Raw genomic sequence first — 24,972 nt, 5'->3', positions numbered from 1 at the left:
GATTCAGGTTAGGTGCTGTAGATGAGTGAAACTATGTGGTGATTATCTTTCTCTGATTGGGCAAGTTCACTGAGAATGATCTGTTCCAGGTTCAACCATTTTTCCTCAATTATCATTGTGTCATTTTTTCTTAGTGCTGTATAGAATTCCATTGTGTAGATATACCACATCTTAGTTATCCATTCTTCTAGTGATGGACATCTGGGTTGATTCCAGCTCTTAGCTATTATGAATTGAGCTGCTATAAACATGGTTGAGAGAGAATCTCTCTGGACTGAGGCTTGAAGGTTTTAGGGTACATGCCCAGTAAGGGAATAACTGGGTCTGTTGGTAACTCTATACTCAACTTTTTTAGGAGTCTCCATATTGCTTTCCAAAGTGGTTGTACCATCCTACATTCCCATCAACAGTGGATGAGTGTTCCTAGTTCTCCACATCCTCGCCAGCATTTATTTTCATTTGATTTTTTGATGTTTGCTGTCCTTACTGGGGTAAGGTAGAATCTCATAGTTGTTTTAATTCACATTTCCCTGATAATTAGGGATGATGGACATTTTCTTAAGTTTGTGTTTGCCATTTGTGTTTCTTCCTCTGTGAACTGCCTGTCCAGCTCTTTGCTCAATTTTGTGAGTGGGTTGTTTGGCTTTTTATTGTCTAGGTTTTTGAGTTCTTTGTAGATTCTAGAGACTAGGCCTCTCTCAGTTGGATATTCAGCAAGCATTTTCTCCCATTCTGTGGGCAATCTATTGGCTTTGCTTATTCTGTGTTTGTCTGTGAAGAAACTCTCCAGCTTCATTGCTGAAGACACCATACTCTGTTAACACGTAGCATAGAGTGACATGGCTGGAAGCTTAGAAGAGAGTCAGTCCCCAGACAGTTAGTGTGTCTAGTGTTAGAAGGTGCTACATGGGTAACTGGGGAAAAATGACCAATATTTGCCCAAGCAACTATGGTCTAACCTACTTAGCAGCAAATAACCTGTTACGATGCTCACACAAGTGCAATAATGGCACACAGCTATGGTGGGAAACTAACTGCTCCTGATTTGGCTAACTGATCAGCTCAGTGGAAAGGGACCCATAGCTAGAGCTGGGAAACAAATCAGAACCATATCAAAAAATGAGCCCGCTCCCCATTATCAAGCTCCATTATTAAAATCATGGGTTACAAGAGGGCCTACACCTATTAAATTCTCTGTAAAAAAATAAATAAATAAGGGTTATTTCATCTATCTGGTGCTAACTTTACTCTCCGTTGGAGAATCGGCTTCTCTTTTTCAGATAGACACAGATCCTAAGGAAAGAACCACCCCATCATACCTCAAAAGGGCCCCAGCTGAAACTAAGAATAATTGGTGAAACAAGCAAGAGTGCTGTTTCCTTGAGCCTGGTACCAACACAAGGGTGAAGGAGATTGACACAGGGAACAACCAACTCCTACCAAATCAGATATCCAGAGCCTCAGAGGCTCCCAAGACCTCATCACTGAAGCAGACCTAAAATGAACCCAACATGACTCAGGGAAATTTTGTGGAAGAGGAGGCGGAAAGAATGTCAGAGCTACATGTTGGGTCATGATACTCAGATACATTTTCTCCTACCCATAACTGACAGATAACTTCACAATGCATGACCCATATACCTCAACAAGAAGGGGCCAAGGGGAGAGGTGAGGACATGGAGGAGGCTAACAATGGGACCAACTTGAATGTTTTCACTGAGTACAAAACTAATTAATAAAAAAAAAAGGACAAAAGAAAAAAATTGCCTCATAGGTTTTGTGAGGAATTTAAAAAAGATATATCAAGTAAATAAAAATGTACTTAAGGGCTTAATAAAATAAGAACAGACCAAAATCAGTAGTAAAAAAAAAGAGAGAGAAAGATTAAGATTAGGTCATAAATTAATGGAAACAAAAAACCAGTACAAAAAAAATCAGTGAGACGGGAGCTGTGGTGAAGAGTCGGTGGACAATGCCCTGGCCACACATGAGCACGGGCCAGAGTTCAGACCCCAGCAGCTGTTTGAAAGCCAGGCGGACAGAGAGGTCAGCCTGCAACCCCAGAACTCTGAAGACAGTCTCCCCAGGCAAGCTGGCCAGCAGGAAGGGCAGAGTAACTGAGCTCCAGGTTCAAGTGCAAGACCCTGCCTCAGTAAATAAAAAAAGGAGTGAAATCAAGGAAGACACACAAGTTCAGGCTTTGGCCTCCATATACACAAAACATGTATATGTGCCCTCACGTATGTGTGAACATGCATACATACACATGCACACCAAACACATAGATAAGCAAAAAAAAAAATAGAATCTGAAGCAAAGAGTTGGCCTGAGCCAAAGTAACCAAAAGAAAGAAAATTAATAATAAAGGTGAAAAGGAAGACATTATGACACATACCAATGAGATTCAGAAAAGTCATCAGGGAATACTTTAATCACTTATTTTTCCTAAGCTGAAAATTTTTAAATAAAGAGATAAATTTCTAGAAACATGATGGAACAAACTAAACCAAGATGAGATAAACAGTGTAAACAGTTCTAAGTTAAGCAATTATATTAAAATGGTAATAAAAAGAAATATCCCAATTTAAAAAGTCTAATCCCAGATGGACTTACTGATGAATTCTACCAGACATTTAATTTTTTAAGGTGTTTTATTTATTTATTTTCAATCAGAGAGAAAGATAATAGACACAGAAAAAATGGGCATGCCAGGGCCTACAGCCACTGCAAACGTAGACCAGATGCATGCACCACCTTATGCACCCAGCACTACATGGGTACTGGGGAATCAAATTCCACTCTTAGGCTTTGCAAGCCACTGCCCTAACTGCTGAGATATCTCTCCAGTCCTCTGCCAGACGTTTAAAGAAGAATCAACTAACAGCAGTGTTCTCATTCCATAAAATGAAGTAGCACTAATAAACACATCTCAATATATGCAGAAAAGGGTTTTTAAAATATTTTATTTATTTATTTAGGGGAGGGAGAAAGAGAGAGAGAGAGAAAATGGACACATCAGGGCCTCCAGCCACTGAAAATGAACTCCAGACACATATGCCACCTTGTGCATCTGGCTTCTGTGGGTACTGGATAATAGAACCTAGTCCTTATGCTTCAAAGAGAAGTGCCTTAGCTGCTAAGCCATTTCTCCAGCCCACAGAAAAGGTTTTGACTAAAATTCAACATCCTCCTCATGACAAAAGACATCAAGAGTTTAGGAGTCAAAGCAGCATGCCTCATATAACCATGGCTGTATGTAGCAAACCTAGAGCCAACAAACTAATGAGGAAACACTCAAAACATTTCCACCAAAATTAGGAAGAAGACAATGGTTCTATGCTCACCCTCCTACGTAATGTAGTGCTTAAAGTCTCAGCTAGAGCAATAAGATAGGTGCGAAATAAATGGGATTCACATAGGAATGAAAGAAGTCAACGTATTTTTATTTACAAATAGCATGCTTTTTTAGATTTTTGTTGTGTGTGTATACTCATGTGCACACATGGGCGTGCATGAGCACACACGCGCACACACACAGCAGGGCCTCTTGCAGTGCAAACAAACGTTAGATGCTTCTGTCACTTTTTGCATTATGTGGGTGGCATGGGAACTGAACCTGAACCAGCAGGCTTTGCAAGAAAGCAAATTCACTGTTGATCCATCTCCCTGGCCCTGTATAGAACTTAAGAGCAGGAAAGAAGGCAGAGTTCCTATAAGGCAGAAGGGAGTTCCTAGAAATGGGAAAACACGCCTGGTGACTCTGATGGGGGTCTCCTATGGGAATGTACTATACAGAGGCTGAGCTGGCCAGTCCCGTTCCCAAGCCAGGCATCTAGGTGCTATGTCATCGTATTTCCACCACCCTGTCATATGTCTAGGGAAGAAGACTGCTTTAGTGGAGAAGAGATGACAAAAACAAGATCCCATGCCATGTGTCCATGCCTCTATAATCTATTCATATCATGTACATGTTCTCAGGTCAACTGAGATCATGTCCTGAGGTCAAGGAGTAATTATCTTCACATCTCTATGGCCAGTTTCTAAAGAATGAATCTGTTACGAAAAAGATAAAGAAAAAAATAGACCTCTAGCCTAAACACAAACAAACAAACAAAAAGCTGTTTCCTTTGGGGATGAGGGCAGTTAGCCTTGGCTGCCCAGCCAATTCTATCTCATTCTTCCCTCTGAAAAGGTACCTATTTGTCTCACCACTACAGTGTGAACTTTCTGAAGATAGGAGTCTCAGAAAGTTGTTTACAGAACCTATGCCATAACATTAGCATATAGCAGGCATTCGCCCATTGCTTAATGAATGGGTGAGCCAACGTTTCTCAACCTTGGTATTACTGACATTTTCCACGTAATTCATTATTACAAATAAAAGTCCTCTCTTTGTTGGATACAGAGTAGCATTTCTGGTGTTTACCTTCTAGAATCCAATAGCATCCCTTAGGTGTGACAACCAAAAATATCTCTAAATATGGTCAATGGAGCAAGGAGGGCTTCCACACACTCTCTATTGAGAAGGAACTTCCCTTGCATTAAATGAACAGGTTACTTTAGCATGTCACAGGAAGTATTCTTAGCTGTGAGTCCCTGGCCTAAACCAAAAGAGATGTAGAAACTGTTTGAGTTACATGCTCAATATAGGCCACTAAGATAGGTCATATAAGCTAACATATATGGTAAGATATAAGGTCATATTAGGTAACATCATACTGACCTGAGACATTGAAACAGATTTGTCATAATATGATAGAAACTATAGAATTAGATGTGGTAATGTATGCCTTTAATCTCAGCCATTGGGAAGCTAAACTAGGAAGACTGTTGTGAATTTGAAGGCAGCTTGAGGACACAGAGTGAGTCTCAGGTCAGCCTGGGCTAGAATGAGACCCTGCTTCAAAAATAAATAAATAAATAAAAACCTAAAAGAACAAAAGATGGAAACTATTTTCCACCATCTTGGGGAAAAAGAGAAGGGGTCACCTTAAGTCATTGATGGTAATACTGTGTCAGGGCTGATGTCATCCTTCCTTCTCCTCACAACCTAGTTTTGTAGGGAACTCAGTGTTATTTCCAGGTTTGAATGCAGAAGCTGTAACTCCAAAATCCACAGAATATTTAACATTGCAACTGTGAGATGGAGCTCTGGTTATGTTGGTGAAGCAGCTGTTGGAAGCGCACACATCACTAGAATGTGAAAAGCATCCCTGACAATGTGCAATTGTTGTCTAAGCTATTACATGGGCATTCACACAATTCTGGCTTCCTTCGCATGGTGTTTGGAGAACTGGAAACAAAATATGTCACCATATTAGCAAGGAGGAATTGCTGGGTGTGAAGAGAGACCCGGGGGAATAGGCACAGTAATCACACTTCATGTATGCCAAGTTCACAACTCAAATGATCCATAAATAAGCAGCGCATTACGTAAGTCCTTGTCTAAAGGACTGCAGATATGCACATGACCTCATGCTAGTTGCTGAGCCATTCTCAGTCCAGGCATAGGGTACATAAAATGAGAGACTCTGCTGGAGTTTAAATGAAGTATGAAAATGCTTTGAGCAATGCCCACCATTAGTAGAAACCCAACTGATACCACTACAAGAATAATCCTCATTATTAAATATATGCAGATATCCTACCCTGTAAGCTTGTTGACTCGATGATGCAAAAAGTGATGTCTTTGGATGCAGGAACTCACTGTCAGACAGACCTGTGGTGAAATTCTGGTGCTGTTACTTTACTAATGTTGTGAAATCTTATCACTCAGCTTAGGTTAATTGCAAGATAGTAACAAGACTTAGCATTTCAGTTACCTACATCCCCAAAATCATTTCTTGTTCAGTTCTATATTCATCAAAGTCCAGTTTCAACATAGTTCTTTTCAACATAATCCTTATGTGATGGGAAATGAGGTTACCAATCGGGCCTGTATGTAAATCTCTCTCTACATTTCACTTTGCAGTACTGGTTATTATCTGTGGTAGTTTGAATAGATGGCCCCCAATATAGTCAGTGTTTTATTAGTTTGTAGTTTGCATCTGCAGCCACCTGGCTGGAGGCCATGTCACTGGGTGATCTTAAGGTGTGGTGGTGGGTTTGAGATTTCAATCTAAAGATATGCAAAGTGTGCCTACCTGGAGTTCCTGAAGTGTGCTGTGCTGTGTGGCTTTTGGTTTTTTGGCTTGTGCTTCTCTGTCTGTGTTTGGCCCTGTGAAAGCAGTCAGCTTCTTCTGCCATTACGGAGCTTGCCCTGGATCTGTAAGCTTCAATAAATCCCTTCCTTCCATAACTGTGCTTGATGTGGAAGTTTATCTCGGCGAACACAAAGCTGTCTGCTACAGGGTCAAGCCCAGTCCTTGTGCTCACTGAGCAAATGCTCTAACACTGAACAACAACTCCAGCCAGAGTAGCCATCTGGGCAGAAATTATATCCATCACAGCATCAGGGAATAAGCAAGATGGCAGATCCCGTACAGGTTCCCAGAACGTTCCCCCAAGAATGCACACGTTATGTCTACGAGTCACGTGAGCACTCATGGCCCAAAAGGTAAGAACACATTCACGAAAGGGACACTGGGCAGAGCAGTAAGACACTGCTCCAACCTGCCGTGCCTCAGATAGGATCCTCTGCCTCTTCATAGCTGCTGTTGTAAAAGTGAAGGCTTCATCAGGGTCGCTGAACACATCACTGTTCTGGACAAGAGCTCATAAATCCCCCATAACAACTAGCTATGGCAAGTATTCCATATTATTCATTCCATTAAAAAATATCATGGCGTCTTACAGAGGTTAAATACCTTCGCAACCACTCATTGTAGGACATGTACTAATCACTTGATTGTGTTAGGTCTCCTCCATACACCTTGTGGTTGCATAATGGTTTATTTAAAAAAAAAAAACAATTGTTTCCAATTGTTTCAGTCAGTCTGCACGTAGGAAGAGCAGTAGGAATAAAACTGTTGACTGCATATGGTGCAGCTGGCCTGTTGAAGTTCCTACTTTCTAGCTGCTAGTTTCTCCTGTAACAAAATCTATGGGTAGGAAACATCTACCCTGAACATTCTCTCTCTTACCCAAGTTTGGCCCATTGCCTCTTCGTCGAGACTGCAAACCATTCCTTTCTTTATTCATCCACACCAAAACATTAACCACCCCCCTTCCTCATATGCATGCAGTACACTCTAAACCTTTTTGGCAACTCTTCATAGTAAACAGATGGACTTGCTGTGTTGCTGGGAGACCACTTCATTTGTGGAAACCAGTCCAAAGGGAGGAAGAAGAAAGGGGCATATCAGCTGCCCATGGTGGTTGATAAGAGCACTCTTTTTTTTTTTCCTCTCTCTTTCCTCCCTGGCTCATCTTTCCTATTTTATTTTTTCCTACTCCCTTTTGAATTCAGTTCTAGCTTCATTATCAGTAAGCTGAACAAGCCTGAAAGGGTGTCCTCCCTTCAGGAATCTTCACTTTCCTCTTCTCTAGCTCAGGAATCATAGTACTGCCCTGTGGGTGTTGATGAATATTTAGTGCAGTAATGCTGATCAAGCACAGTTTCTGGTTGATATGACCCAGTCTTCTCTGGTATCTATTATCTTGAGCAAGATTAGCCTGCTAAGACATGGAAACACTAGATTCCAAGAAAAGTTTCACTCATTTGGAAGGGAAACTCAGAGTCCTACTTATGCATTATTTTGGATAGACTCTTTAGGGATTGGAACCTAGACAAAGATCTCAGAAAAAAATGGTATGTATTCGAAAGGGCCTTGAATTTCAACACCTGTTGAGTCTCTGGTACTGTTTCTTCTTGGCTATCTCAACATCATCCATCTGCTTTCTACTTTTATGGAACACTTTTGTTTTTGAGGTAGGGTCTCACTCTAGCCCAGGCTGACCTGGAATTCACTATGTAGTCTCATGGTGGCCTTGAACTCATGGTCTCCTCCTACCTCTGCCTCCCGAGGGCTGGGATTAAAGGTGTGTGCTACCATGCCTGACTTTGCTTTCTATTTTTAAAATGAGCATAATATACTATGAACCTCACATGGCCATGAAAATTACATGCCGTGCCATTGCCAAAAAACTTGGTTTCAAACCAGAGGTAAATGGTAAGGTCCTATTGCTGAAAACACCACAAGCTGCAATCGCATGATAGTGGTAGATCATGCTGAACCAGAGAAGAAAGCCAGCCCTCTGATGGCTAGTCCTCATAGTGCGGAAAAGTGCTATGTGAATTGCCAGGGGATAATGGCCATCAACAGTGTGAAGAAGCCAGAGATCATGCAAGCTACAAAATCAGCCAATTGCCAAGCAAGATGCACACACCTATGCAAAAGTGGCACCTAGGCTATGGGAACAACCAAATGCTCTGTAACTGGATATGGGGTCTGCCCAGAGGAAAGGAATTCATACCAGGCACTGAGTTTCAAGTCTGAATTCTATGAATAGGAAGGTCATAGACTCCAGAAAGAAGCTCCCACTGTTCTTTGGCGAAGATGAGAAGGCATGCCCATCAAGAAGTCTTGAAAAGGAAGTCAGGCATGGTGGTGCATGCCTTTAATCCCAGCCCTCAGGAGGTAGAGGTAGGAGGATTGCCATGAGTTTGAGGCCACCCTGAGACTCCATAGTGAATTCCAGGTCAGCCTGGGCTAGAGTGAGACCTTACCTCAAAAAAAATGAAAAAGAAGGGGAAAAAAAAAATCTTTAAAAGGACCATGTTTATCCCCTTTAATCCATGCTACTCTCACTCTTGGTTGGAGAATCTGCTTTTTACAGATGGCAGTGAGTACCAGGAAGAACCACAATCCACCAGTAGAACAAGAAAAGATGGCTAATTGCCTAGCTTGTGAGGAGCCATCTCTACCACATGTGCCAGGGCCCAGGGGTTGCAATTTAAACATGAGTGCTGCTCTTACTACTATGCTGACAACCTCTTCCAGGGAAATTGTGGCAGACACTGAGGAGACTCAAAACTCATCAAAGCAGAAAAAATTATCAGAGACTGCTGAAAGCTCAGCACTAAAGGGGGCTTATAGCATATTTTCCAAGGCTCAGGGTGTAGAAGAAGGGGCAGAAATATTTAAGAGCCACAACATGGAAAGGTGTATCCTGAAGCATTCTCTCCAGAACAAAGACTGACTGGTCTGTTCATGACCCTATTGTGAATACCAACAACCCCACTGAGGTGGGCACTCAGCAGAATGTGGGTGGAGGAGAGGGGAAATGAGAGTACACTAATGGGAATAAGAACAATACACAATATTTTCATACCATAATGTTCATAATATTAAAAATAATTTAATTTTTGGCTGGAGAGATGGCTTAACTGTTAAGCACTTGCCTGTGAAGCCTAAGGACCCCGGTTGAAGGCTCGATTCTCCAGGACCCACGTTAGCCAGATGCACAAGGGGGCACATGGGTCTGGAGTTCGTTTGCAGTGGCTAGAGGCCCTGGCATGCCCATTCTCTCTCTCTCTCTCTCTCTCTCTCTCTCTCTCTCTCTCTTTCTCTCTGCCTTTTTCTCTCTCTCTATCGCTTTCAAATAAATAAAAATAAACAAAAAAATTAATTTTGTTTTGAAAAAGATTATCTGTCTGGCACCTGGCCCCAAGCACAAGATTAATCAGTTTCTGCCTCTTCTCAGGTAGGGTTTCTTTTTTAATTTAATTTAATTTATTTATTTGCAAACAAAAAGAGATAGAGAGAAGACAAAGAGAGAATGGGCACCCCACAGTCTCCAGCCACTGCAAACCAGCTCCAGATGCATGTGCCCCTTGTGCTTCTGGCTTATGTGGGTCCTGGGGAATCAAACCTGCGTCCTTTAGCTTCACAGGCAGCCTTAACCGCTAAGCCATCTCTCCAGCCCTCGGGTAGTGTTTCTTATCATGCTCTTGGCATGCCCTACAGCACCTGCATTCTCTCTGCTTCGCCTCTGGGGGAAGAAGCAGTTTCCTAGGCTGTGAGGGACTCTCCTCTGGCGCTGCCCGGCCACCTGGGAGACATTCCATGAAGCCTCAAGGGAATGAGTTAAAGAGTAACCCATTAATAGTTCTTTGGTGCTGAGAAGTCATCACAATGTCTCCCCGATGTGGGGGTATTTTTTTTTTTATTGTATTAATTCTTTTACTCTTCCCATTAGCCCTTCTAAGCAGGGAGCCTTCTTACGAATGCACAGCAGACCACTTTCCTAGCCAAAACCCCCAAAGTTTCCCCGAGCCCAGGCGAGAGGGCGCTGGGCTGAGCCTGGACCAATGCGAGTGGATTCTGCCTCGCCCACCCCGTCGTGGTCCCCTGTGGAGCCTGCGTCTGGCCAATGACAGCCTGCCCCCGATGGCTTAGCTTTCTCCCCTCCCCTGTTGCCGCTCCCCTAGCCCACTCTTCCCTAGCCCACCCCTCGCGCGCTCTCCTCGCCTACCCGCTGGCGCTGGATCCCCGGAGCGCAGAGCCAGCCGAGCCCGGCGAGGTGGAGAGCGGGCGCGGACAGCCCGCGCTCCCCGGGTGCCCAGTGCCCCAAGGCCGGCGGCTCCCGAGGTTGCTCTGACCCCGAGAACCGAGGGTCAGGCGAACTTCCTATCCGAGGGGAGCCGGCGCTGGAGAAAACCCGAGCGAGGGCGAGCAATGGATCCCGTGAGTCAGGTTAGGATGGAACTGGGTGACTGACCTGCTAGAGGGGGGGACATCGGGGATCCCCGAGGTCGCACAGAGGCGTCTTCGCCCCCCCTGCTCATGCTTTTGCTTTCTCTCTCCATCATCCGCAGCTGGCCTCGGTGGGCACCTTCCGGGTGCTAAAGGAGCCCCTTGCCTTCCTGCGAGCCTTGGAATTGGTGAGCCACGGGGTGTTTATTTGGGGGAGGGCAAGTGGAGCGGGGCGCCCTCTGCACAGGTTGTGCTCAGAGTCTGGGGTTTGACTCCCTTAATTTCCCCTGCTTGTTCCCAAGAGGCTAACCTGGGGCGGCAGGGCCGGATGTTTGGGAGCGGGAATATGGATGCTGGATGGATGTTGTGAAAAGTGTCACATCGCCTCCCTACTTGCAGGCGCGCAGCGGCTGTGCTGAGAAGCCTCCCGGGGCGATGGCCAGGGAGCTGCCAAGGAGGCTGTGGACCTTCGCGGGAGGGAGAGGAGGGACCCAGCGCTCGGTGGGCTGGGTAGCTGGGAGGACTTGGCCGCGCTTGCAAAGTTGGTCAGCACTTGGACAGCTCCTAGCACGGACTGGAACGCGCGAAGAGCCAGGGTCAACTTGTTCTGCCCCAGCTCCAGCTAGAGGGAGACTGAGAGCCTTTAAATATAATGCAAACAGAACTTCCTTCTTGGATAATATTTCCCTACTCTGGCCACTCCTCCAGGGTTCTTCTGATGTTTTAATTCTCCCTCATCCCCCACCCCCACCCCAGGAGAATACAGCTGTTTCCTTGTGCAGTCTTCTTTTGGGACTGGACTGTAGGAAATTATATTACTCATCTTTTTCTTTTTAAATTCCACCCTGTGAGTCCTACCACAATCTGGCTTACAGACAGAGGGGTCAGGCACAGAAACAGTTACTCGCGAGCGGAGTGATGGTTATCAGGAGTGAAGTCTTGCAGGTCACACGTTTCCCATTGCTGGGCGCTCAGCAAGGCAAGAGAAGCTATCTAAACAGAAAGTTCAAAGCCCGTCATGTAGCATTAGTCACAGGCCCTAACAATGCTTGGCTGGGAAATTATGTAAGAGCTGTTCTATGCTCCAGGACCTTAGCGCCAAAGGCTTGAATCTAGACTTGGCTACACAGACGGCTTGCATGCTCACATGCCTGGTGTAAGAGGAGCACATACCTGCCTTGTGTGCAGGCCTAAGCAGCAATGCCTGACTGGATCCGTTTGACATCCGTCAAGACTGCTTTTGGAAGGCTCCAACTGTAACATACTCGTGACTGCCTATTCCGAAATAGGTTAAAAGCAAGCAATGCTCACAGTCTCAGAAACTTTTAGTTGGCTTTCTCACAGTTCTCCTCGTATTCATTCATTTAGCCATTCAATCACCATTTCCCACAAGAGAGTGGCTTTTAACAATCAAAATTAAAAGCTCCGGAGATTGCTCAGTGGTTAAAGGCACTTGCTTGCAAAACCTGCCACCTGGATTCAATTCCCCAGTGTTTGCAGAAACAAGAGATCCTGATCTGCGCCTAACATACACACACACAGTGAGAGAGGGAGAGAGAGAAATAAATAATTTTTAAAATCAAAATAATAAACTGGGTGTTGTGGTGCACGCCTTTAATCCCAGCATTTGGGATGCCAAAGTAAGAAGATCTCTTTGAGTCACTCAGAGTGAATTCCAAGTCAGCATGGACTGGAGGTAGACCCTGCCTTGAAAATACTCCCCCACAGAAAAATCAAAATAATAGCTACATTTAGCCGGGCGTGGTGGCGCACGCCTTTATTCCCAGCACTCGGGAGGCAGAGGTAGGAGGATCGCTGAGAGTCTGAGGCCACCCTGAGACTACATAGTGAATTCCAGGTCAGCCTGAGCCAGAGTGAGACCCTACCTCGAAAAACCAAAAAAAATAAAAAAATAAAAAAAATAATAATAGCTACATTTGAGAGAGAGAGAGAGAATGAATGGGCACGTCAGGGCCTCTAGCCACTGTAAATGAACTCCTGACACATGTGCTACCTTGTGCATCTGGCTTTTGTGGGTACTGGGGAAACGAACCTGGGTCCTTAGGCTTCATAGGCAAGCACCTTAACTGCTAAGTCATCTCTCTAGCCCCACCTTATTCTTGAATTATATTTTTACTCACTCATTTATGATAAGCATCAGAGTGCATTATGGTCTTGGGTGCTGAGAAAGAGTTACCTTATTTAAACAATTTGTAGCCCTTCTATGTCTCTCAGGACTTGAAGGCTTAGGGAGGGGTGACTGTTGGCTAGCAATTCTGTGATTATATGCTCTCTTGTACAGGGATAATGGACAACTTTAAACAGACAGGTAAGTTAGTTGCTTGACCTACATTTTAAACAAGCCAATTTAGAGAAAGAGATAGAGTGAGTGGGGAAAAGCTTGTATGCAGACATTTTCAGGTTTGCAATAGTGGTCAGAAGGAAAGTATGTATTTCATGTCTGTAGGGTGGCATGAGGAGACATTTTGAGGTATTTTATTTTCCTCATGAAATACTGGCAATGAAAGGAAGAAGAAAAGAAAGAGAGAAAAAGAGAAGAAGGAAGGAAGCAAGGAAGAAAGATTTATTTTCTCTTAAAAACATTTTGTAAATATTTAAATTGAAAAAATCAATACTCATTCTTTTAGTCAATATGTGAAAGATGTGTTCAACTAGATATCCTATATATAAATAATAGTTTTGTTATTTTGAATTACAGTCTCATTGTAGCCCAGGTTGACCTGGAATTCACTCCCTAGTTTCAGGTTGGCCTCAAACTCAAAGTGATCCTTCTACCTCAGCCTCCCTAGTGCTGTGATTAAATAAAGGTGTGCACCACAATGCTTAGCTTACAATAAAATTTATTTTTCAAAAAGAAAACACAGGTGTGTATAAGTTATATAAGCAGACATGGAAAACATATTTTACCCCTAACTTAATAAATGATTTTTTCACAAGAGTATAATCTGATAGTCAGTGGTAGAACGGAACAAGCTGGGGGAAAAACTACAGTGAGCAGAAGAATTATAAACATATCATTTGCCTGCACTTCTGTACTTCCCATTATCAATCACTTCCTGTGGACCTCTGAAACTGGTACTGCATTCAAAGGCCTCTTCCACCGCTGGACATAGAGCCTTAACAGGAATATGTACTTCATTTGTGTGTTCTTTCCTTAGGAAGAGCTCATGGATACAGTGAATTTAATCTTAATAGCATAGGAAAGCCTGGAGGGGTAAGCCTCAGATAGTTGCCAAGACTTGGAGGCAAAACTTCTACAGCCTTAATCTCTACTTAAATGAGATCAGGGGACATGTGGTCTGTTTCATCTTTGCTCTGATGAGAAACTTGGTTTGGCAGCCCTCTTAAACCAGCATTTGAAAATAGTTTAAAAATGTTTTAAAGATCAAATTTATTTTGTTTTTAGTTTTACACTAGAAAAAAATATATGTGGGTATGTTCCAGTCTTCTGCTGGTCATTCTTATTTTGCTATTTTGAAATTTTCCAACTAGGTCTTTGGTGTCTCTCCTCTCTATCTCTTTTTTCCTCCCTCTTTCTCTTTCTCTTTTCTCTTTCTCTCCATCTCTTACAAAAATTGTGTTAGTAGCTAGGCATGGTGGCGCACACCTTTAATCCCAGCACCTGGGAGGCAGAGGTAGGAGGATCGCTGTGGCTTCAAGGCCATCCTGGAGCTATAGAGTTCCAGATCAGCCTGGGCTAGAATGAGACCCTATCTCAACAAAAATCGTGTTGGCATATTACTTATTTCCTTTACTATTTATAAAGCTTTGGATTTACATCTCTGGGTTTATGTGCAATGGAAAGTGGAAGTCTTCACACAGCCAGGACTCAACGTCCCTCACACATTGCTTGGGTGGCTTGCACAGTCCTCCAACACAGCTCCACATTCCACCCGGTAAAGTCAACTGTTGGGTCCACTTGCCTGCTCTCTTCATCCCCATCTCCAATTGTGCTATACTGTTATGCTGTTACTCCAGGACTTCACATTCCCATTATGCCTTCTCTTTCTGCCTAACAAGGCAGTCAATTCAGAAGTGCATGAGGCATATTTAAGTGAAGGCACAGTTGCTTATAGGATCTTCATTCTTGCTGGGTGTGGTGGCACACGCTTTTCATCCCAGCACTTGGGAGACCAAGGTAGGAAGATAGCTGAGAGTTTGAGGTCAGCCTGAGAATGCATAGTGAATTCCAGGTCAGCCTGTGCTAGAGTGAGACCATACCTCAAAAGAAATTTTAAAAATAACAACAAAAAAAAATCATTCTTGTCTACAATTCTTAATTCTCTAAGCAAGCATCATATTGCTATGCTTTTCTTGATATTTATAGATGGTATTTTTATGGATTTTATAGATGGTATTTACAATTCATGTTACTTAATGCAACAAGTGAGGCCTGTCAATGGAGTGTAATATACTAATAGCCATCCTTTTTCAAGCAAGTACCTTTAACAGATGATTCATTCCCGCCGGAGAGCCACTTTTTTGAATGCCTAATGAGAGAAGTGATGGTGACCACCTTTCACATGCAGGCCTTATGTGAAGAACTACAGTAAAGTGCCCTTGATAGGGGTTGGAGAGATGGCTCAGTGGTCAAAGTGCTTGCCTTCAAAAGCTAACATCTCAGGTTTGATTTCCCCAGTGCTCGCATAAAGCCAGATCACAGAAAGGCACATGCAGCAGGAGCTCCTTAACAGCACCTGGAGGCCATGGTACGCTCATCCTCTCTGTCTCTTCCCTATATCTCCCTCTCCCTCCCTCCCTCTCCCTCTCCCTCCCTCTCTCACTCTCTCTCCCTCGCCCTGTAAATAAATGAATGAAAATATTTTAAACAATGTTCTCAATACATCTTTATACTGGATCTGGATGATGTCATGTCACGTTGGGGCTCAGGAGTATTAAAAAGAAGTCATTAGGAACAAAACCATAGGAAATGTCAAAGCCAAGATGTGACAATCTCACTCCAAACTATAATTCCTTAAATGCTATCTTACTTTCTCCAGGTGCCAGGCATTTAAAGTGTCTCTTATCCCTAAGCCCCAAAGGAATTTCAAAAGGCAAACATTATTTTATCTTGTGTTGTTTATCTCAACTACTAAGATACATAGCTAAGACCTTTTTTTTCTGAAAAGGCCAAAGAGTGTCTTCTGCATTTAGAGACAAATTTAATAGCTACCAATTGTCTTTTATATTTGGCTTTATTTTCTGTTCATTATTAAGCAAAGTACAGCAAGTTTTATTTAAAAAGTGGTATTTTTTTCATTTAAAATACCTGCTAAAGTCTTTAATTACATAGCCAAAATTTGACATCATTTCATGATCATCATTTTGTTCTGCCTGCATGAGGTGAGTCATTTTTCTCTCTAAGAATAAACAAGGCAGGGAATGGTACCATGAGTCACAGTCTTCCATGAGGGTCTAATGCACTTAAAGCTGCATTAGTGTGGATTCAGATATAATCGATAACATCTGATCATTGACAAAAACTGTGTGCAGTGGGAATATGAAATGCTACGCACTCTACAAGAAAGCAAATCTGAATCATGCTAGTGGGTCCCACACTCAACGCTGCCCTGCCTTTAGTGAGACAATGGGTGTTTGGCCCCTGGTAGGAAGAGAGAGATGGGTCAGGCTTGTTCCCTTGGGACTTGAACCCAGATTCTCTTCCGCACTATCATTGTTACTTTGAACTGGTTAACTATTCTTCCTTTCTCAGCTGTAAAAGAGCTAATACAAGTTCCTATTTTGTTTATTGACTTTTGTTTTTGTTTGTCAAAGTAGGGTCTTGCTCTCTCCCAGGCTGACCTGGAATTCACTGTGGAGTCTCAGGGTGACCTCAAACTCATGGTGATTCTCCTACCTCAGCCTCCTGAGCACTGGGATTAAAGGCTTGCGCCACCACGCCCAGCATAAATTTCTACTTTACTGGGTGACATTGACAGTGAAGAAATGCAGTCCAGGTAAAGGTGACGATGATGGTGTTTCCTATGATCCTGATGAGGATGAGGAAGGTGAATGTAGAGGTCATTAACAGCAGTTTGCCTAATTTCTTGCAATTTAGTGTTAGAAAGACTCTGAAGTCGGAAATCTCTATTCTAACTTGCTTATACCTCTTTTGAACTCCTCTGTCTCTCTAGTTTACATAGAGGGTCCTGACATGCTTAGTCTTTTTCTTTCTTTCTTCCTTTTGTTTTCTGATGTGTGTTTTGGATGTGACGTGTGTGTATGTGCACGTGCATGTTCACGTTCCTGAGCTAGGGCATGCACATACCACAGCATGTGCGTGGAGCTTAGAGGAATACTTCCTCGTGTCTGCTTGCCTCCTACCTCATCTGTGGAAGGGTCTCTCACTGGGCACTGCTCTACTAACCAGGACAGCTACTCTGTTATTTTCCTGTAATTCCCTTTTTCTGCCTCCCCGCTCACTATAGGTGTGCTGAGATTACACATGCCCACCACAGCTCCTGGCTTTTACATGGGCTCTGAGTCTGGTCATTTGGATCAGCTTCCCACCACAAACTCATTTGTTTTGTGTACTTGGTCCTCAGCTGGTGGCAATGTGGGAGGTGGAACCTTGCTAGAAGTGATGTGTTCTTGGGGGTGGGCTTAGGGGTGTCATAGACAGCTCCCCCTTGCCAGAGCTGGGCACATTCTTTTCCTGCTGTTTTCCACCTGCTGTGGCAAAGGCGATGCCCAGCCTCTGCTCACACCATGCTTTCCCCTGCCATCATGGAACTTCCCTTTGAGACTATAAGCCAGAACAAATTTTTGTTTTAAAACATGCTTTCTTCCCACTAGCTGCTTTTGGTCAAATGCTTTGTCCCAGCAATTAGAAATTAACTGCAACACTGGGGATCTGAACTCATGTACTTATTCTTGCTCAGCAAACTCTTTATCCACTGAGCCATCTCCTGTGCCATAGACTTATTTTTATCCTACCATGAGTGATTTTTCAAGGGAGTTATTCTGCAGAATATTCACATTTTAAAGAGTGTTCCAGAGAGGTCATCAAAGGGAAGGGAGATTGAAGGGAAGAATTACAAGCCCATGGCCCTCAGGGACTGTTTTGGTGAGCGATAGCAAAACAATTTCCTTGTTTTCTCTCAAGTCATAGTTTGTAGATAATCATCTACATGTAAAAAGTTTACAGTATGTTCAGTGGTATTCTCCAGGGTATATAGGAGGGTCTTCATAGGGTTAGCGATGGGCTTATTAACCATCTGTTCCTGGATCTCGGGGAACTTCCAGCTAGAATCACAGGAATCAGCCCAGACTCGTGCTAGAGACACTACCTTTCATTCTCCATTTTCAAGAAGGGTCACACTTCTCCCTGTACAAGTGTAAAGTCAGAAGAAAAATAGGCATGCATGGATAGAAAAAATATCCTAGATGTCTAAGGAATATGCATACCAAACCATGACATTTTTGGAACACTTCACTTTCACTGTGTTTGTACATATTCTTTTTTTATTTATTTATCTTTATTTAAGAAAGGGAGTGGGTGCACCAGGGCCTCCAGACACTGCAAACAACTCCAGACATGTAGGCTACCTTGTGCATCTAGCTTACATGGGTCCTGGGGAATTGAACCTGGGTCCTTTGGCTTTGCAGGCAAGTGCCTTAATCATTAAGCCATCTCTCCAGCCTTTTAGTCAAAATTTATTTTTATTTATTTGAGAGAGAGAGAGAGATAGAGAGAGAGAGAGAGAGAGAGAATATTCTTATTCATTGGGTCAGTTTAGCCCTTCTTTAAGATCTGTTTACTTACCTGAAAATTGAAGAAAATACCCCTTTCCTGTCTCCCTATAGTGTTGGTATTTTCCAAATTACCATGCACATTAAAAAGCCCATATAGGGGCTGGAGAGATGGCTCAGCAGTCAACATGCTTGCCTGCAAAGTCTAACTACCTGAATTTGATTCGCCAGTACCCGTGTAAAGCGCAAAGTGTCATATGCATCTGGAATCATTGGCAGTGGCTGGAGATTCTGGTGCACCCATTCTCTCTGTCTGCCTCCCTTATGCAGGCCAGGGAAAATAGCTCAGTCAACAAAAGTTCCAGCCATGCAAGCATGAGGACCTGAGTTCATATCCCCAGGACCCATGTAAAGATGAGACAGTGCACACCTGTAATCTCAGAGCTGGAGAGACACAGATAGGAGAATCCACGGGGCTTTCTGACCAGATTGTCTAGCTGAATCTGTGAGTCCAGGGTCAGTGAGAGACCGGATATCAACGAGTAAGGTGGAGGATGACTGAAAAAATGCCCCAAATTAACCTTTAGCCTAAACACATACATACATACATACACACACACACACACACACACACACACACACACACACACACACAAAATAAGCACAAATATTTGCACACCATGCACTCATACAACTATGATCATTCATACACAATTGCATACCCACATGCAAAATCAAAAGCACACAATTATCTCTCAAGCGTCACCCAAAAGAAGCAGATAACTGGGCTGATGGTGATGAATCTGGACATGAGGTCAGCACCGGACGCAGGGAGAGGCGCAGCCTGCAGCTCAGAGTCCTGGTCTCTGCTCCCTGAGGCCCGAGTCTTCCCTCCCAAAGCATTTCCTCACTAGCGCCTCGGCCACAGTTCCTCTGGTCTCTCTGGAACTTACAAGAATGAACAAACCTGTCAGTTGAAACTGATCGGTCACTGAAATGCGTGCAACAGGAAAAAATCCAAAATTACCCTTTTAAGTTTCCCATTCAAAGCCAGTTTTCTGCTCTGTACACATTCCATATTTCTTGGATAAGTTTTGGCATCATAGTGATGGCCTCTTGCCAACCAGCTAGACTTTTGCCCATGTCAGTTCCTCTGTTTAGAACAAACATTTCTATTTCCCTTCTCATCAAATCCCACTTAGCTGGTGAATTCCTTTTTTTTTTTTTTTTTTTTTCCTTCAGATCTGCATAGGAGTAACTGAATATGGAGGTGTTGCTAGTTGAAATTGGCTCTGGCTGTATCGAGAGCACATTTGATTGTGAGGCATTTGCATTCTAACTTTCAAACGGACCAAATATTGTGAGAGGCTGGGGATCCTGTTTGTCTCATTCATGGTACATTCTAAGACTAGAATACAAGGCTTGGAACATAGAAGGTCTTGCAAATCCCACCGAACAATACTTGCAGGTCCTACTACAGCACCTAGGTGGGAAGTGCTTAGTATCAGACAGACAGAGCAAAGGAACGAGGGAAGAGAGAAACAGAGTGTAGGATGAAGAAATGAGCTCTCACACTTCCTTTTTATGGAATCTGCTGTGAAGAGAAATTTGAAAGGACTCCCATAGAAATGGTTAACTGTTAGTCTGAGTTGTGGAGGAAATTAATTTACCTGTGCTGAGGGAAATGCTGAGGAAATAGCACTATTGCAGGCCCACCCACTGTCTAACCATAGAAGATAACCCCCATCGAAAGACAACGCAAATACTGAAGTGGACCAAGCTTTGTGTCTCAAAGTTCAATGCCATGGCAGCAAGGGCTTTACAAGGCGCCACCACCATCATGTGTGAGAAACCGTCCTGCTCGCCCTCTCAGCGTGGGCCCTTTCTGCTTCCAGCTTCCACCTGAAAGCAGAAAAGCAATTGCCTTAACAGATCATTTGTTTCAGTTTGACACAACTGTCAGCCCAAGGCCATATCGTAAGTCAGTAAACCAGTATATGGATTGGTTGTCTGTGGATAAAATGGTCACTGTTGTTCTCTCACTGTGGAGTGATCAAAAGGCGTCATGAGACTTAAACCATTCCCCTTTATACTGGCCTTCCAGTGGAGGGACGGGAGGGACAATGCTAACCCAGTGAGGAGTCTCTGTGAATGAGGTAATGGTAGGTAATTTGTTCACCAGAACTACTACGACTACTGGTAACAATGGAGATTTTCTCAAGGCTTGACTATGCTTCTGGGATTTGGGGACCGGCATCGCTGAAAATCATTTCTGATTTAAGGGCTTTTGTTGGATTCACTGTGGACATTATCCAAAAATTGTGTGTTTGTCTCCATTCAGTCGATACCACCTTATTTATCAGTTGAAAAGACTTCTGAAAGAGTTGATGGAGTTTTGACTAGTAAAACTACAGGTTATTTTTAAGTGAAACTATTCCTTTAAAACTTAATGTACTTTACCTTTATTCATACATTGCTAGATTGATTCATCTTTGACCGTTGGTCTTTGAAGACTACACGACTTAATAACATTCATTCTCTCTGTGTGTGAGTGTTTATTAATGTGGTAGGAAATATTAAACTCTTTGAAAAGCCACAGGCTTGCTTCATGTGATAGATGCAGGTTGTTTGAGAAAGGGAAGAGGGATGAGCAAAAATTACCCGAGGCTTGAAGGAACATGGGTTTGGAAACAGCCATATGCTGGAATTCTGGCCCCTCTGTCCAGCCATGGATATTAAGCATGTTACATAATTATTTTCAACTTTAGGGGCCCGTGGGCATCAGCTGAGGTTTATAAGAGACACGTCTTGGGCTTGCCCATGAATGTTAAGTAACATGATGTCAGTGAAATCTGTGGCAGTGTCCAGCCCAGCCTACAGGTCCCTACCTAACTGAGGAAAAGATTGTTAATGATAATGACATCTTTACAATCACCATTAACATTCCTCAAACTTCTAGAACTGTATACACAAAGTTTTCTTGATATTGTATTGTTATATTTGGATTTTTACATCAAGAATTCTGTTATTTTTAATTTTTTCTGATTTATTTTTATTTATTTATTTGAGACACAGAGAGAGAGGGAGGGAGAGGGAGAGTGAGAATGGGCACACTAGGGCCTCTAGCCACTGCAAACAAACTCCAGATGCATGTGCCACCATGCACATCTGGCTTATGTGGGACCTGGAGAATTGAACCTGGGTCTTTAGGCTTTACAGGCAAGTGCCTCAACTGCTAAGCCAGCTCTCCGGCCCAGGAATTTTGTTTTTTATTCTATTATCTTCTGACTATGAAAATACTAGTTGTGAGATGATCATAAGTCATACACAAAAGGGTTAATACTAGTACTTGGATGCAAGTAGTTGGCAGAGTGCCATACATATGTCATTTCATTTGACTGAACATTATTTAATGAAGTACTAATAAATAATCTCTTTTACAAATGCAATTCCCAAGCCACTTGATTAAACTTATAGAACTAGTGGTCCTGGAGAGATGGTTCAATTATTAAAGGCATTTACTTGTAAAATCTGATGGTCTACAGTTCAATTCCCCAATACCCACAAGCAGGTAAATAGAACCAAGATTTGGAGCCAGTCTATTAAATACCAGATTCCATGTTCCCACTGATTCTCCTGTATTCACTCCCATTAACACAGTTTTTTTAGTTATCCTAGTTCTTATACTTGAAATATTTTTCCCACTAAAAACATGAAAAGAAGAATAATTATACACATATAAAACACACACATACCTGTCTCTATTTTCTAGCTACTTAGAGAAAAGTTACAACTTTAAAGATGTTTAAATTTTCTTCTTGTTTCTAATTCAATTCCCTTTCTATTATCTCATGCAACTAGAGAACAAAATAATTATTAAATGTCAAGTGCCCTCAAAATAACCTTCTTGGAGAGGTTTTACTTCTCAAAAATATTCTTATCCCCTAAGAAAATTATATTGTCCTTGAATATTTTTTTCTAATAGACTAGTCATTCATTAGACCATTGTATAAAGAAATTCAAGTTCAGAAATCTATTGTTTACATATGCCCTGCAAGACATCTGAAGAATTCAAAAAGGAGTTGGATTTTTAAAAATTATTTTAGTTAATATAGCTATTTATTTATTTAGTGAGATTATAAGCATTCAAATTCCTTGGGATATTTGGGAAATTACTTAAGCCTAGTGGGCTCCAACATGGATGACAGGTGGATTTTATCTGCATCCTATGTGTGAAAACTGCCATTCTTTAGATTTGTTATGTAGAAGATTTGTGTGCCAAATAAGAGGTCATAATCCTGTGGCATCAACAGGAAGTGTTCATGTAGCCATCTGGTCTACCATGAGACTGTTTACTGTGTTTCCGTGCAAGTACTTCACATGATGGTTTTGTCTATATCTGGTAGTTCACTCTCGTGCTCAAATCATTCCTGATGGAGGGGTTCAGAAGTATTGAGAATATAAAAGGGTTGGTTGGAAGAAAGATTCCAGAAATTTCCAAGCAGCAGCTCATGATCTGAGTAAAGTCTTGAGAGATCTTCTCTGTAAAAGGGGGTGGCTGACTGAGGGTTCATGACTAATGTGGTGCAGAATGTGCCACATTTGAAACAATAGGGTTCTTGGCTTCATCACCAACCTCAGATGTGTTCATGGGCAATTCAACTTCACTGAATCCCAAGTTCCTTAGGGATTTTACATACATCAAAGATTTGCTCAAATGAAGGCATTGATTTACTGGCCTACTGTTCACTTGTCATTAAGTAGTTTTATTCATTAGCAAGGAGAGAGAGAGAGATAGGGAATGAATGGGTGTGCCAGGACCTCAAGCCACTGCAAACAAATACCAGATGTATGCACCACTTTGTGCAGCTGGCTTTAAGTGGGTATAGAAGAATCAAACTCGGGTCCTTAGGCTTTTCAGGCAAGTACCTTAACTGCTGAGCCATCTTTCTCGCCCTCTCTGTCCACTTTTAAACAGTAAAGTGGAGGTGGACGTTAAGTACACAGAATTGTGGAATAAAATGTGCCCCATTCAAGGGCTCGGTAACTGTTGAGTACTCCTGAATCTAGACTACTAAATCTTTGGCTCAGGGTACAGCTCAGGGCTGGAGCGCTTGTCAAGCATGTGTAAGGCCCTGGGTTTGATCTCCAGCACCACAGAAACGAAAGCATCAAAAGAAGTAAATGAAACCGGAGGCTCAGGTGTCTGGAGTGTCATCATCATCATCATCAGTTTTTACTGTAAGAGTTTGAAAATAAAGGGAATATTCACAAGTTCTTTGTTTTTCTAGATGTTCCCTCACTTGTATACATGTACACACCCACACATGTACATGCATACATGCATTCTTTAAATAAAGATCCTACAGAGCAGTGCACCTAACTGAAATGCATTCAAATGGAATAGTCAAATTCCTAGGTATGACTGGTGCCAAGGATGATTAAGATAGAGGGTCAAGTTTATGTCACTGGCCCAAACACCCTGGAGGTCGGAGCTCTATGCATACTTTGGGAAGATGAACATGAATTTGTGAAGATGCTTTCTGTAGGGAAAGAACATGCATAGTCATTTAATTTGGAAAAAGCCTTCACAAATTAGAGGAGTTCAATAGAATGAACTCTTATTACATATCAAGCTCTTCGCTGTCAGTTCTACTTCCGTTATATTCTTTCTTTCTCTCCTCACCTCTATTCTTTCTTCTTCAACACTGAAGTTTGAACTCAGATCATCACACACATGCTAGGCAAGCACTCTGTCGTTGCGCTGGGATTGAGGAGTCAAACCCACAGCGTGTTCAGAGGCAGCTCGTGCTGGCTGTTCTTTCTCTGCTGTGGATGTATGATGAAGTGAGCCATCTGCCTTCATGCTGATGTTTCCTCTGGAATCTGGAAGCCCGAAATAAATAATTTCCTCCCATAAGTTGTCTTTGTTTGGATGTTTGTCCTAGTAACAAGAAGTTAACTGGAACACACATGCTCTAGTTTGTGTGCCTCTACAGAACATTACTAATTTAAGTTTTCAGCTGTAGACAAGTAACTCAAAGTGCTAGACATTTTAAAGATATTTGAAAGAATTGCTAATTACCTTCCAATGTTTAATTTAAATGTTTTTATCCATCTAGATGGATGGGAATGAAGTTTTAGTTTGACCTCCCCTTCACTAATTAATTACATCTGCATAAGCCTATTTCCAAATAAGGTCACATTCTTAAGCACTGTAATTAGACTTTCCACAGATCAACCTCTAGTGTGGGGGACAGAATTCAATTGATAATAGATGGGTCCTTACAGCAAGCACTTCTTTGCCACCTGTTTATTTCTCCTACAAATTATATTTCTATGCCACTTGGTAAAATGTCTTCCTCCATAATTTTTTAAATATTTTATTTATATATTTATTTAAGAGGGGGCAGAGAGAGAGAGAGAATGGGTATGTCAGGGCCTCTAGCCTCTGCAAACAACCTCCAGATACATGTGGCACCTTCGGCATCTGGCTTGATGTGGGTACTGGAGAATCAAACTCAGGTTCTTAGACTTTGCAGCCAAGTTCCTTTAACTGTGTAGCCATCTCTGCAGCCTTTCCTCCATAATTTTAGTGGTTTCCTGTTACTGCACCACATGC

The 24,972-nt window shown here is 42.5% G+C and overlaps 1 protein-coding gene across 1 annotated transcript in view; it reads left to right on the top strand.

Moving 5' to 3' along the window:
- Nucleotides 1-10,451: 10,451 nt before the first annotated feature.
- The window catches only part of Synpr (synaptoporin), a 326,729-nt gene continuing 312,208 nt past the window's right edge, over nucleotides 10,452-24,972 (top strand). The window contains exons 1-2 of the mRNA XM_004661269.2: nucleotides 10,452-10,637; nucleotides 10,760-10,825. Of these exons, the coding sequence (XP_004661326.2) occupies nucleotides 10,620-10,637; nucleotides 10,760-10,825 (84 nt within the window). The 5' untranslated portion in view covers nucleotides 10,452-10,619. The remainder of the gene's footprint in view (nucleotides 10,638-10,759; nucleotides 10,826-24,972) is intronic.

The sequence above is a fragment of the Jaculus jaculus genome, chromosome 16 (genome assembly GCF_020740685.1).
Source record: "Jaculus jaculus isolate mJacJac1 chromosome 16, mJacJac1.mat.Y.cur, whole genome shotgun sequence".
NCBI lineage: Eukaryota > Metazoa > Chordata > Mammalia > Rodentia > Dipodidae > Jaculus > Jaculus jaculus.
This window is presented reverse-complemented; position numbering and strand designations above follow the sequence as displayed.